The sequence below is a fragment of the Pelecanus crispus genome, chromosome 5 (assembly GCF_030463565.1).
Source record: "Pelecanus crispus isolate bPelCri1 chromosome 5, bPelCri1.pri, whole genome shotgun sequence".
Taxonomy (NCBI): Eukaryota; Metazoa; Chordata; class Aves; order Pelecaniformes; family Pelecanidae; genus Pelecanus; species Pelecanus crispus.
In genome coordinates this window covers 20,270,546-20,285,681 of record NC_134647.1, presented here as the reverse complement: position 1 = coordinate 20,285,681, position 15,136 = coordinate 20,270,546, and the positions used below count along the sequence as shown (strand labels likewise).

Here is a 15,136-nt window from a genome sequence, read left to right as displayed (position 1 = left end):
TTCTGCAGCATAAACAAGAAAATACCTGTCTGCAGTTGAAAAGCAAGAGTGGAACCACAGGCAGAGTTACAATTAAGTGAATGTATTCCTTAGGCTCCAAATTAATCTTTTCTTCTACTATTCACTGCTGGCTACAGTGATCTGTACCCTGGTGGCAGAGAGCTATCATAAGGTTATTAGATAATAAAAACCAATATTAAGATGGATTAGACTAATTCATACCTCTTCTGTTTGCTACTTTAGATTGCATAAAAACTGGTAGGAATTCATACTAAAATCTTACTAGATAAGTTTTCAAAAACTAATATGCTCCATTAGTTTATATTCCGTTAACAGGCTTAAGTCTGCTATACTTGTGCAGCTGTGGTCTTTGACAATAATCCTAGGACTGTGGGGTTGGGTAGGCCTTTTCTTTCCAAATCTGACTAAGTGCTTTGAAGAAACTCTTGTTGCTTAGATTTTGAAATCAGCATGAAGTGGCTTACCCAAAACAGGCTGTATTAATTTTCTGTGCTTATTCACATGCTGGTGGCAGAATAAATATTAGGACCAATTTAAGGGGGTTATCACAACAATCTTACCTCTCCAAGTCTGTGCTTAGAAATAATGTATAATGACATGATCTAAGGTAAATTTTTGTACTAGCTTTTCTTTATAATATATTTTCTGAAAACTTAATTTTCGATAACTGAAAGGGATTATAATGATTCTTCCTCAGTGTGTAGTTAGAGAGAGGCTTTTTCCTTTCCTGGACCCTTATGCAGTTGAGATGTTAGAGTCAGCAGTAAACTAAACCATTCTCATTCTAGCATGCTCTAGCTTTCTATACACAGTTTCTGTTCCTACCAGTAACAAGAGCTGGATCATACTGCGGAACATGACAAATTTCTTCTTCTCATTCCAAAGGATGTTTTTGAAGTAACATTCACTGAGAAAGCAGTGGCACACCTCACAAAAAATTACTGAATGTAATGCAGGTATGGAAAAGCAGATTCAGCGGATGTGGAGCTGAGTGTGACCAGAAGTTCTGGAGCAGGATCAGGAGTGTTGGAATTAATTTCGGATGTAGAACTGGGCTGTGGTTTCCTCAAGTGGAAGGCTGTCTTCCTGTGCATGTTGAAGGAGCTTGTGCTTTAGCTATTCAGCATCAGCCCACAGAGATGAGAATGGACATTCTAGTCCAGAAGCAGAATACAATACCGTCTGCAAGCTGGCTGTCCCAAGATGCTAAGCAGTTTTCTTTTGGCAAGTCTTCTGTAAAATAAGTCATCCTATAAAATACATATATACAGCTACATATATAAAAATAACAAATACAGAACCCAGAATACTTTCTGCTTATTATGTACACCTGGTTTAATTTGGCAGGAATAGACACAATTTATATGGACACACAATAGACCATGTTGTGGAATATGCCAGCAGGGCTGTGAAATCTAAAGCAAGGGTTGTGTTGGTCTACCCACATTCAATCTTTGGAAGGGAATAATCCTCATAATACAAACAGAATTTCACAGTGATGGATTGGTGTGCATAAAGTTAATTTGAATTTAATATAATTTAAAGTTCTGCTTTCTGTGTTTTATTAAGCTCTCTCACAACAATGAACTGAACAGTAAAGGGGAAGGTATCAGCATAAAGCCAGTGACAATTAATAGATGCTTACAGGCTTTTATCATCGCAATTATACGTGTACGTCGAATACAGTCAGATGCATGAGTGAGTAATTATGACCATGGAATACATAAAGCAAGTTACACTGTGAAGCAAAATAACCAATTCAGTGCACAGAGAAATATAGAACTGCACCCTGTAAATGAATGCAAATGGACCACAAAGGATTAAAACTGAGACAGCAGGGTGGTGAAGGGAAATTTGGTAAGCTTTCATTTCTGTGGTTGGCTCTGCTGTTTGCTTCCTTTTTGTCCCTGGGCATCTTTTTTCATCTTTGTTATTTCATAGAGAAATGAAACACAACGAAAGAACTTACCAAGCCTCCCAACAGCCATCCAAATCAATGTCTTCATAGTGCTGCAGACATGTAAAGTACTTTTCATTTTAGGGTCTGTTCTGTGAGCAGAGATTTCAAATACTATTTTTGAATAGTTACTGGAGTTTGAAGAAAGAATCAGCAAAAATTATAGGAAACAATTAAAGATGCTACTTTTAATTAAAGCATTTAAATATATCTCCTGTTGCCTAGAAACAAGCATTCATAATTATAAGTAATCAAGTAAGAAATAGTTGTGTTTAGAATTTTTGCAGTCCGCTGGTAGAAATTCAGATAGGAGTGGACATATTTTGAAAATCATTAGCAGTCATAATAAATTATCACAGAATATTAAGTATGTAAGAGTGAGATGGCTAACAGAGTAAAGGTTTAAATAAGAGCTGTGAAAATTAGACCAGAGATGAGACATTTGTGATATTGCTTGTCTTTTTAGTAAAAATCCTCTTAAGGTGAGGGAAGGAGCCGGGAAATTTTACCAGATTAAGGTATCAAACAGGACTGCAAATTTAAGCCTCCTATACACACAACCATGGAAATAGATCTTAACAGTGGATTTCTTTTGCTAATAGGCATATTCTCTTGGAGAATTTAAACTGAAAGCTAGTGATAAGGAATCATCACTCAATATAAATAGAAGTGGATTCTTCTTTGGAATTATTTTCTATGCATTTTTTTAAGAGTTTGCCATCTTCTGTGCTTATCATCAATGTATCAAGGATCTCTAATATACAGTCATGGTATTAGCAAGAGGAATTAACTTCTTATTGAGCTGCTTGGGATATTTTCTGGACATATTGCTAGCTCAGAGTTTATACTGATAGATTTTTGCCAATGGATTGGCATTCAGTTTCATTTCTCGTGACAGCTTTCTTCTGCATTAGTGCAGACAAAGCTAGTGTCAACAGTCAACCTGACATGTGTATTCTACAGTAAGTAATAGTCACTTAGCAGAAGAAAACATGTATTATCATTACAAAGTACCGTAGAAGAGAACATGAAGAAACATTTCCTGGGAAATCAGTGTGATCTTAACAGAGAGGGCAGCTGTAATGAGGAGGTGATGGAGCGTGATATGAAACCTGAGGGCAACAAGTCATCTTGATTATCTGGCTATGGTCTGAGAGCTCTGAAGGAACAAACAGGGGAAGTGGCAGAGATCTACTAGGCTGCAGACTGACATCCCCACTACCTCTGAAGACCATGGCAAAAGTCCCCTTGATTTTAAAGGAGAATAGCATAGAATCCGGAATGCCTGGCCTTTAAAGCTGCCATTATTATGGTACTGAACGTTAGAAACTGGCCTTTATCAGAAATCTTCCTGTGTCTTTTGAGGATTAAGTATTTTGGTACTCTTTCTCTTGTGAACTGCATAGTTTTTGCTTTTTATTACATTTTTTATAACAGAATTTTTCATTTCCATGCACTTAGCAAGCCAGCGTTGTCAGCATTACCCTCTCCTCATCCAGCTGATTGTCCTTAAATTTTGTTTTTAAAATCTGCCCTAGCGTAAGGTGTTTAGCCTTGGGAAGAAACATAGTCAGACAAGAGCCACAAAACCAGCCACAATTTTGTGCATTATTTTTGTGCAACTATCTAATCGCCTTAGAAATGCAAATATCATAGTACCTGTCTTTTCTGATGTTTGGGTTCAGTCATTCATTACTTTTCAGCATTATTTTTACCTGCATACTTTCATCTATTTCTTTCATGTGGCTACTAAGAAACATAGGTGGATGGTGATTATATTGCAAGCCTTATATCCATCTTCTAACACTGGTTGGTGAGGCATTTATGAAATTTGGCAGTAGAGGTTTGTATGCACATCCTGTTGCTTGACTGTCTGCTGAATATGTGCAGGTCCCTATTAAAATAGTTGTCTCTACATACCCCACAAGTTCATGAAACCCATGTTTTAAAAAAAGCTTTGATTTGTCTTTTGTGTGGAAAATGCTTTTCTTGGACGCACAGGTTCTACAAGTAAATATGTCTGAGTGAATAAATGACTAGGTGAAATAAATTAGTTTGTCTAGTTTCTAATTTTGTATTCCTGAATGTGAGTCCTTCAGAGGATGAAGGACCTTATCAGAACAGTAACAGGGAACTTTCCTTTCTGCTGTGCCTACTCTCTGCATACCTCCAGGATTATGCTATCCTCGCTGTTCCCTGGTGCTAAATAGAGAAAAAAAAGGAAATATTGGACTAGTAATTACTTCTTTTTCTTCTTTTTTTTTCTTTCCGCTTCACAGCATTGCATTAACAGAAACTTTCTGTCTTATTCTTAGTTGTCAACAGAGATGATGGTCCCAGAGCTCTTACATTGGAGGATTATTTGAATGGAAACTTCCAGTATAAAACATTTTTTCCATATTGGGTGTCAGGTAAGTAAAACTTCTTCTCAAATGTACATAAGCCTTTCTAATAGTATTTCCACACTGGTTTACACAGACTCAGAAATGTATTTTGCTTCCAGCTTTACTGTGAATGAATGCTAACTATGAAATTAAACAATCTGCTAGTCAAAACTTACGGTGGAAATTTACTCTTTTGTCAGTCATTCTAGAAATTTCAGGTATTTGATGTTTCAACAGACACATTTGAGTGAAGTACAAGCTATAATTTTAGAGGCCTTCAGTGTTTTACTGTCATATTCATTGCAGGAAGTGAAAGAAATATGTCAATGTGTCAGTCATTTCTTAAGCAATCTCCTTTTTTGTGTTTGTCACAGAACTTTTTCACTTATCATTTGTAATAATTGAGGTAGCCTGTCTTACAGGCCCTGTTCTTCTTTGTTTTCAGTAGTACCTAGCTCTGCAACTGTTCCTATCTCATTTAAGGAAATGCTGACACTGCTGAAGTTCCTGAGTTCGAATGTATTGCATAGAAAATAAGGTTGAGTTTCTAAACAAGTACCTTAAGATAAAAGATAAAGACATGAAGTTAATTGCTGCTGGTACATGCATCTGTGTCTGGCTGAAATACTAGTCTTGTTATAATTGAATTGCAGCAGCACCAAAAGGCTTGAGCTGGATTGGATTACATTCTAGTACACACACTACTATCACTCCTATCTGTGCACTGCCTCAAACAATTAGTGTTCTCTGACTAGAGACAAGAAACAGTACTGTTCACATGGAGCCTTACCAAGTTAGTTTTAACCCACAGTTTTAGAACTGAACTCAATATACACATTTGAAAATCAGAACATCCTCATCATAGAACAGTAGATTGATTTTAAGTTAAATGATAATCTTCTTTGTACACCTGAGATTTAAATCTGGACCTGTGTCAACTCATATCATAGAATCATAGAATGCTTTGGGCTGGAAGGGACCTTTAGAGGTCATCTAGCCCAACCCCCCTGCAGCGAGCAGGGACAGCTTTAACCAGATCAGGTTGCTCAGAGCCCCGTCCAACCTGACCTTGAATGTTGCCAGGGATGGGGCCTCCACTACCTCTCTGGGCAACCTGTTCCAGTGCTTCACCATCCTCATTGTAAAAAATTTCTTCCTTATATCCAGTCTAAATCTATCCTCCTTTAGTTTAAAACCATTACTCCTTGTCCTGTCACAACAAGCCTTGCTGAAAAGATTGTCCCCATCCTTCCTATAGGCCCCCTTCAAGTACTGAAAGGCCACAATAAGGTCTCCCCAGAGCCTTCTCTTCTCCAGGCTGAACAATCCTGACTCCCTCAGCCTGTCCTTGTAGGAGAGGTGCTCCAGCACTCCGATCATTTTTGTGGCCCTCCTCTGGACCCACTTCAACAGGTCCATGTCCTTGTTGTGCTGAGGGCCCCAGAGCTGGACGCAGTGCTCCAGGTGAGGTCTCACCAGAGCAGAGTAGAGAGGCAGAATCACCTCCCTCAGCCTGCTGGCCACGCTTCTTTTGATGCAGCCCAGGATATGGTTGGCTTTCTGGGCTGCAAGCACACATTGCTGGCTCATGTCCAGCTTTTCATCTACCAGTACCCCCAAGTCCTTCTCTGCAGGGCTGCTCTCAATCCCTTCATCCCCCAGCCTGTATTGATATCGGGGGTTGCCCCGTCCCAGGTGCAGGACCTTGCACTTGGCCTTGTTGAACCTCATGAGGTTCACACAGGCCCACCTCTCCAGCTTGTCCAGGTCCCTTTGGATGACATCTCATCCTTCTGGCATGTCAGCTGCACCACTTAGCTTGGTGTCACCTGCAAACTTGCTGAGGGTGCACTCAATCCCGCTGTCTGTGTCATTGATGAAGATATTAAACAGCAGTGGTCCCAGTATGGACCCCTGGGGGACTCCACTTGTCACTGGTCTCCATTTGGACACTGAGCCGTTGACCACGACCCTCTGGATGCGACCATCCAGCCAATTCCTTATCCACCGAACGGTCCACTCATCAAATCCATATCTCCCCAATTTAGAGGGAAGGATTTTGTGGGGGACTGTGTCCAGATAGATGACATCTGTTGCTTTTCCCTTGTCCACTGATGCAGTCACTCCTTCATAGAAAGCCAGTAGGCTGGTCAGGCAGGACTTGCCCTTGGTGAAGCTGTGCTGGCTGTCTCAAATCACCTCCATGTCTTCCATGTGCTTGAGCATAGCTTCTAGGAGGATCTGTTCCATGATCTTCCCAGGCACAGAGGTGAGGCTGACAGGCTGGTAGTTCCCAGGGTCCTCCTTTCTTCCCTTTTTAAAAATGGGCACAACGTTCCCCTTCTTCCAGTCACCAAGGACTTCACCTGACTGCCATGACTTTTCAAATATCATGGAGAGTGGCTTGGCAACTCCATCAGCCAATTCCCTCAGGACTCTGGGGTGCATCTCATCAGGTCCCATAGAATTGTGTACATTGACATTCCTCAGGTGGTCTCGAACCTGATCTTCCCTTACAGTGGGAGGGGCTTTACACCCTGGTCCCCATCTTTTGGTCCATCAATTCGGGAGGGGTGAGGAGAGAGGTTGCCGCTGAAGACCGAGGAAAAGAAGTTGTTGAGTACCTCAGCCTTCCCCTTGTCTGTTGATATTAGGTCGCCATTCTTGTTCATCGTGGGGGTACGCTTTCTTTAACCTTCCTTTACTGGTTGACATACCTGTAGAAGCCCTTCTTGTTATTCTTTACATCCCTTGCCAAATTCAGCTCCAGCTGCACCTTGGCCTTCCTGACCCCCTCCCTACACAACCGGGCAGCTTCCCTGTACTCTTCCCAGGACACCTGTCCCTGCTTCCACTGCCTGGGCAGTTCCCTCTTACTCTTTAGTTTGACCAGCATGTCTTGACTCAGGCACGCTGGTCTCTTCCCTTCCTTGCCTGATTTCTTACACCTGGGGACTGAGAGCTCTTGCACTCTGTGGAAGGTGTCCTTAAAGATCTGCCAGCTCTGTTCCATTCCCCTGTCCCTGAGGACCGTTTCCCACGGGTTCCTTCTGACTAACTCCTTGAAGAGCTGGAATTTTGCTTTTCTAAAACTTAGGGTCCTGACTGTACTCCTCACTTTTCCCATGTCCCTTAGGAGTGTGAACTCCACCAACGCATGATCTCAGTAAACTGTGAGCATTTTAAGGGCAGTATCATTTATGTAGTGTCAGTTACGTGGTACTGCTGATACCTGCGGAATCTGTACAAATGAGAATGCTCTGGTGAAATTATAAGCAAAGATCTCAAATGTTTTCTTTAAAACATTTACATTGTGATACTGACCTTCTAATGGGTCTGTCCCTGGTATTCGTGATCAAACATTACTGAGAATAAAATCTGGCATTTAATTATAAAGTTAACTAGCTGATTCTGTGTGCAGTGTGTAATCTTGAGAACATACTCAAGAACCCTGAAGGCAGTTTGTTGATAACTCTGTACCTTGGCATCATTAGAAGAAAAACATTTTTTGTGTAGATGCCAAAAGATAGTTGCTCAAAATCTATTCCCTGACAAGAGTGTGAATACTTTGATAAACGGATCTGTTCTATAATATCTTCTGCGGAAGGTAACAGCCCTTTTATCTTGTTTATAAAGATAATGAATATCTTCATCAGTCTGCAGAAGATGATATTATTCTTTACAATGTTGAAATGAACTACCCAACTACCATCATGACTAACAGCACAATGGTACGTACCTTTTCAATTAATAAAAAGGCAGCAAAATGCAGTTGCGTTTCAAGTACCAGTTTAAAAGTGAGTGGATTAAAACCTGACTCATCAAATCCTTATTTAAAGTTTTTCTACTAGAATCTAATCCACTTCTTAATCTTTCAGAAACAAGTTAATGCTTCAAATTATGTGTTGTCATCAGACAAAAATTTCATAGCTCTGGAAAGCAATTATTCAAAGGTAATTATTTTAACATATTGCTTAATGAAATGTTTGGTTTCGTTTAGTATTTTGTTGATTATGGTTGCCATGTGTAAATGTTTCTTGGTACTTTCTTGAGAAAGGGGTAGGCTATGAAAAGGCAGCTGATTATTTTTAATTAGATTATCTTTTTCCAAGTTAACATTATTTTCTTGCTGAATTTTTGCAGCTGTGGAGATACTCTTATACAGCATCATACCACATTTATGATCTCATATATGGGTAAGGCCTGATATTTCTTACAGAGAGCTATGGTGAATACTCTGTAGTGATGTGCTTGCAAGTATTTCCACTGAAAAACTCTATAGTAATGTGACTGCCACCCTGCTTTGCTTTTGCCTGAGTCTGTCAGGTTACTTGTTTGCTTGAAAAAAATAGCCTCTAAGAAAATCATACAGTCCTTTCATGTACTCATCCAGGTATCTGGACTGGGTTATATTTCATGCCCTAAAACTTTCTTTCACTGCTCAAGATTCTCATATTTTTTTCTTCCTTGCATAATTTTCTCCCACCCTGTCTTGGCTGCTTGATAGCCAAGTCTCACAGCTGATGTCTTACACCTGCTCTCTCCATGCCCTTCTGTTGTCTAATTCATCCTTTTTCTGGTTGATCTAATATTTAGCTTTCCTGAAACTCTCACAGGTCCTTTAGTGCTCCAGTGATCTCGTAACAGTCCATCTTGGGTTCCTCAAAAGTTTACAGCTTCTCCCATGGCATTTGGTCTCTTTCACAAGATCTTCCCCAAACTACTACTCTTTCCCCCCAAGTTCAAAGGAGGCCATCTGCCTCCCCAGTCACCTTTTTATGCCATAAGTAGCAGCATGACCAAATGCTTCTTAGTTCTGAGCAACAGGGGCTGCAATGAGCTGCTCCATTCTTGGGAAACTGTTGGCTCAAGGTGACAGGAAAAGATTGCTGCAAGCTAATGTGAGTAGAGAGGTACTGCATGTCGGTCATGATCCTTAACAGATGTTGTAACTGCTGCTGTTATGCTTGCCTCAGCATGCCATACCCTAAGTTCACATTTCCTGATAACTTGCTGAGACTGTAACGCAGACTGCACATAGAGCAAATGACTGTAGATGCCTGTGCAGTATTTAGAAAGAGAAAAGGCTGGCTTCTTAGGCTGTTGAATATGTTTTCAAAGGGTTGAGTTGCAAGCCTTTACCAGCACTGGTGCACACCATCACATTACTGCATGTCTCACTGCCTGCCTTAATTTTGCATTGGTCAAGAAACAAAAAGCTGTTAGAAAATATAGCCCTTCATTAATTTTATATGAAGGTACAGTATAATGATCCATTTACACTGTGCGCAAAAAGCCATCTGAACTTCTTTCCTTTTTTTAGTGGTTTTGTAACAGAAAATCAGCTTCCACATAAAATTCAGCATATATCCTGGTCACCCGTTGGACACAAATTGGTCAGTAAAGATAACAAAGTGCTAGAGTGATTTTGCTTTGTGTGGCTAGAAGACATTTATTTGCCTTTGGTTATTATTTCGTTAGGCCGTATTTTTGACAGGCCTGTGTGTAACCTTGGTTGTGAGCAAGAATGACAAAGAAAAGAGTTTTAACTTGTGAAAGTTTAACTTGTCTGTGTCTCTGTAGAAGAATCCATGTTCTCAGCTACGTTATGTGTTTCAGTTCGCTAGCCAGTCTCTTATCAAGAATTGACCAACATAATTGTATGTAGGATTAAATGTAGTTTCAAGGCCTGAAAACCAATGTGTTTTCCTTTGACACTGTATAAAATGTGAGTTTACTATGGAGATTTAGAGATGTAGTATTTAAAATATTTTCTAAAATTTTTACTCTAGAAAATGGCTGCCAGGTTCTTATTACAATTTTTTTTTGCATTTAATAGCTACTTGATAGCGAAGTATGTATTTCTCAGTAGTTATAATAGAGCTATTGCATATAGTAACAAGTTTATAAACTTTCTTTTATTCTTGGTTCCAAAGCACCAGCCCAATAATAGTTAGTGGGTTTTTAACTACTTATTCAGTATTGACAAAATATTTGTGCAAGAAGAAGAATTTAAACACCATACTAATTTCAGAAAATACCCAGGGAGTGAGCTAAATATGAATGGACAGTTTATTAGGAGAAATTTTGCATGTTCTAGGAGAGTATTTGTTCTCTCAATTAATTTAAATACTGTTATTTTCTTTATCAAGAATTCTGAAGACAGAACACAATGAAGAAAGTTTCCTATCTTCCTAGTACTAGTAGTCTGTGATGTTTTTATACAGTAGTCCTTGTGTTATATCTGAGAGTTTTAGGAGTTGCTTTGTTTTTCATTTAAAGCATCAAGGAGTTAAAATGTTACACTGATGTGTAAGTAAGTAAGAAATGCTTATAGCTTCAAAAGGCATAATTTTCTAAGAAAGTGATGTTTCTGGTGCTGGTTCATTTGTCCATTCATTTGATTAAAATTTAGAGGTGCCCAAGGCCTGCAAGCATTTCTTGCAAGAACTCCCTTTTGGTAACTAATTTACTAGAAAGGAACAGACCAGCCCAGACAGAGTAAAACCTTCTTTTGTCTCATCTCGCATTGCCTCAGCCTTTTGACAGTTTTAGAAAAGTTCAATTATTTTCTTTTTAGGTGTTGTGTATTTGTTTTTATCTTCTACTTTTGGTGACACCAGAAGGAAAAGTCACAGAACACTTTGTCTGAGGGTCTCTTAAAAAAACACAGCAATTTGAATAAGTTTCAAAGATTTTTTTTTTTCATGATTTTCCACACCAAAGCTAGCCACAGAATCCTCTGAAGTTTATTAAAATCACAGGAGTTGTTCAGGATTTATTCTGACATAGTTGAACATAGAATTTGGCCTGTAATGTATAATTTGTTTACTGAGGTACCTACTCTTGCAGAATTTGCAAGGGCTGTTAGTGTAGCTTTTACTTCCTATTTTGTATTCAATATGTCTTCTTGTTGGTATAATGTAAGAGCACTGACTGCAGACGATCTTACTTACCCCTGTTATTGGTACCTATACTCATAAGAAATACTTTCTTGTCTTTAGGTATATGTATATCAGAACAATATCTACTTGAAACAAAGTCCAAGAGAGGCACCAATTAGAATAACTAGTGATGGAAAACAGAATGAAATATTTAATGGGATACCTGATTGGGTCTATGAAGGTAAGTAGATCTTGAAGGGCAACAACTAACATGTTAAATGCTTTGTTTAGATTACCTGGTTCTCACTATCCATTCTAAAATATCTGTGATGATACATTATTTTTAGAGCCCTAAGGATTACTTCGTTTCCACATTTTATTTGCCATATGACTGCATTTTGTATTCATAGTGTGTAACCAAAATCCTGAGTCTTTTGTTACTGAAACTACATCAGAACCTTACAAATTGAGCTTCCTTCTGCTGCACAGGCCATGGTTGGGAATTAAGCTTTAATGGAAGTTTTAATTCTAGTGAAAATTTGGCACTTCAGTGCATTAAAGAAAAAGAAAAAAATAAACACATGCGCACATGAAAAACTAAAGTGAAATTAATGGTATTTGTGTGCCTGTTTTGAGAGTTCTTAAGGCCTTTCAAAATTGAGATGTATTGCAATATGTTTGGTGTTATTTATTTAGTATAAGTCTCTTTACATGTCTAGGTTGCTAACAGTACAATGCTAAAATATATTAGAAGATACATAGATTACAATGATAAACTATTATGAATTCTTTTTTTTCCTCAGAGGAAATGCTAGCAACAAAATATGCACTGTGGTGGTCTCCAAGTGGAAAATACTTAGCGTATGTAAAATTTAATGATTCTGACATACCAGTTATTGAATATTCATATTTTGGTGAGGACCAGTATCCTAGAAAAATAATTATCCCATACCCAAAGGTATGTTTTCTCATTCTTTTGACTTACTTTCTGTTGAGAAATGAGTTATAACAATGATAAAATTAACTGTGCTTAAAAAATAGTTGTATTACAGTGGTAAAATCCATTGTGGCCTAAATTAATGAAAGAAAACAGGCCAAGTTCTGAAAAGGTATAGGTACATTCAAAAGTGTAGATATTTCATAATAGCAGTGAAATAAATAGAAGTACCCATGTAAGTAAGAAGCATGTGCAGAAGTGCATGCTTGCATGATCAAGCCTTGCTTTTTTCAGTTCAGTTTACTTATTGTGATGTGTTAACTATGCAGTTGTTATTTTTCATTACAGTAAATGAATTATGAGACATTTTTGATTTTGAAAAATAAAGTCTATGACAGCTTCAGTTTATTTGCACACTTCGTACTGCTTTTTGATCTCAAGGGGCTTTGGATTTTAACTGCTTTCAAGTGCCAGATCTAAGTCAAGAAGGTTTTGGTTTGGCATTTCTTCAGCATGTATTACAGAGCTCTCCTGACTCTTGTTGTATTCATACGATTGCAAGTGATCATGTTAATGTATCTTAAGAAGTGACTCACCTGTCAGCTGGGTTACAGTTCTAAAGTAAAGCTGGATGGTTTAGACCACACATGGAGGAGAAGTAAAAACTAATAATGTATGCAATGCGTAAGCAAGCATGAAATCGGTTTAAGCTAAACCATTTTATTTCACAGCTGGGATTTCAAAGAGCACTTACAAATGTGAATTATATTCCTGGAGTTTTATGCCAAAGAAGTGTAGCGTGTGCTGCAAAGATCCACACTGCAAATAGAATGCTGGTTCCCATCAAACACGTTTTCTGTATAGAAAGACACTAAATTTGACTGTTTAAAAGGTTTTCTTCTTTATGTAGGAAATGATGCGAAGTTAAATAACGTACTACTGCTGTAGTGTCACTCTGAGATCTTATAAGACCACAGTTGCCCTATTATACTCAACTGAATCCATATTTTGTAACCTATCTCCTTTTCCTGCAAAAAGTGGTGTGATTTTCCTTGATCTGAGTTGTTCAGAGCCTGCTTTGAATAACCTGATACATTTTCTTTGAAGGCTGGGGCTAAAAATCCTACTGTTAAAGTGTTTATTGTCGATACTACTAACGCTGAAGCATTTGGTCCTAAGGAGGTGCCAGTTCCTGCAGTCATAGCATCCAGGTAGTGTGCCCTCAAATATGTCTTCTCTTTTTTAAAAAGGTTTTTGTCTATTTGTTTTAAATGCTTGAACCTCTGAGTTGTTTTCCATTTTTAACAGTGGTGTGCCATATTCATCTCCTAGATGGATCAGAAGCTAACTAGAAATGTTGTATTTTGATTCTGTCTGTCCATATGATACATTGTTACAAAGGACCAAAAAAATCCCTAAGACAATGGAAGCTTTGCTGTTGTCTTCCACAGGGCAGTATGGGGGATACAATCTGTAGCAATGCTTCTATAGTCCTGTTTTTTAATAACCACCCTTTCTTTATTTTTTTCTTTTATTTTTTAGTGATCACTATTTTACTTGGCTTACTTGGGTAACAGATCGTCGAATCTGTGTGCAATGGCTAAAGAGAATCCAGAATTTTTCAGTCTTAGCTATTTGTGACTTCAAAGACAATTCAAATACTTGGGACTGTCCAGAGGTAATAAAGTTGGAAATATAAATTGAACATTGCTGAAATTAACGTTTGCTAATCCCATCTGCATAGCTATTTTAACACCTACTGGTCATGCACAGGTTGCTCCGACTTACTTGCAGAAGTATATTTAATCTTGCCCTGAATTCTTCTAGGAAATAATTGTGTGCCTGCCATAATTGTATTTTCCAGTGTTTGATCACATTCATCTTTTAGCTACTAGTGATACTTTTTTCAATATTTTAATTGCTAGGGGAGGGGCAAAAAAATTTCAATTGCACCAACAAGAAATAAAATCACCAAAATATTTTTTTAGTGAGGCTTAAATAACAAAGCAACAAAAATAAGAAGAATGCTAATGAGCAGATTTCAGTACTGTTGTTTAGTTCCTTCTTGCTTCCTCATCTTCAAAAGTGGGACCATATAGGATCTTTATTGTTTTTTAAAGAAAATCTTATTATACTACCTTGAAATTTCATACTGACTGAATCATGTCCTTTATGATTAGTGTTAAATTAGTTGAACGAACATACAGCTTAAAAGTAAGGCAGATTTTCAGGAGGAGAAATTCTTCTGTCTTATCAAATCATACAGTTGGAGAAAGCAGACAAGTTTTCAGGAAAAAGTTTTTCAGATCTGAAAAGAAAATTTCAGGTTAATTGCAACAGTAGCTCTACATTTTGTTCAAATATGTCATTCTATCATTAAGACAGTTCGGAGGGAAAACCATGTTCTGTTGAGCAGAAGGATAGCTTAGATGGCCTAGATATCTATACCTGTATGTAGATAGTTATAGATCTTATGTACAGAGGCCTTTCAGAAAAAAACATTTCTTTAAAAGACCTTGTAAAGCTTGAAGACTGTAGACACTGATAAATTCATATAGATCCTGAAAGAAAGGATAACTCTGAATTTCAGTAACTCTAGTACAGAAGTCTCATTTACTGTCTTAGTATTGATGCTGTTTGCGTGTCTTGTTTTTAGAGTTTATGGTACAGAAGACATATAAAAACTAGCATTAGGCTGAAACCTTGAACTAATGGGAAATAAAAGGCAAGAATACTTATGGAAGTGTTCTGTATAACTGATAAGTTGTAAATTCAGAGTTTATTGACACAGCCTTTCCAAGCTGAAAATAATTCTTATTCCTCTGTCGTATGAGAATTGTTGCAAATTTAAAAGGAAGTTAAGGTCCTGTTCATTCAAAAACATTATTATTGAAGTAATTTTCCACAGAGAAATGTCTTAATTTATTAGGACAAAATACATACTTACTGGAGC

General features: G+C 37.9%; 1 protein-coding gene across 2 annotated transcripts in view; it reads left to right on the top strand.

The window, feature by feature from the left end:
- Window positions 1–15,136, top strand: part of LOC104031169 (prolyl endopeptidase FAP) — a 40,696-nt gene that overhangs the window by 1,683 nt on the left and 23,877 nt on the right. Inside the window, exons 3-11 of one of the 2 annotated variants that reach the window (XM_075710013.1) lie at window positions 4,294–4,389; window positions 7,999–8,093; window positions 8,241–8,315; window positions 8,506–8,558; window positions 9,686–9,758; window positions 11,367–11,487; window positions 12,050–12,204; window positions 13,291–13,394; window positions 13,726–13,861. In XM_075710013.1, coding sequence (XP_075566128.1) covers window positions 4,294–4,389; window positions 7,999–8,093; window positions 8,241–8,315; window positions 8,506–8,558; window positions 9,686–9,758; window positions 11,367–11,487; window positions 12,050–12,204; window positions 13,291–13,394; window positions 13,726–13,861 — 908 coding nt within the window. Of the gene's footprint in view, window positions 1–4,293; window positions 4,390–7,998; window positions 8,094–8,240; window positions 8,316–8,505; window positions 8,559–9,685; window positions 9,759–11,366; window positions 11,488–12,049; window positions 12,205–13,290; window positions 13,395–13,725; window positions 13,862–15,136 lie in introns of those variants that run through there. The other variant, XM_075710014.1, reaches the window with a different exon arrangement.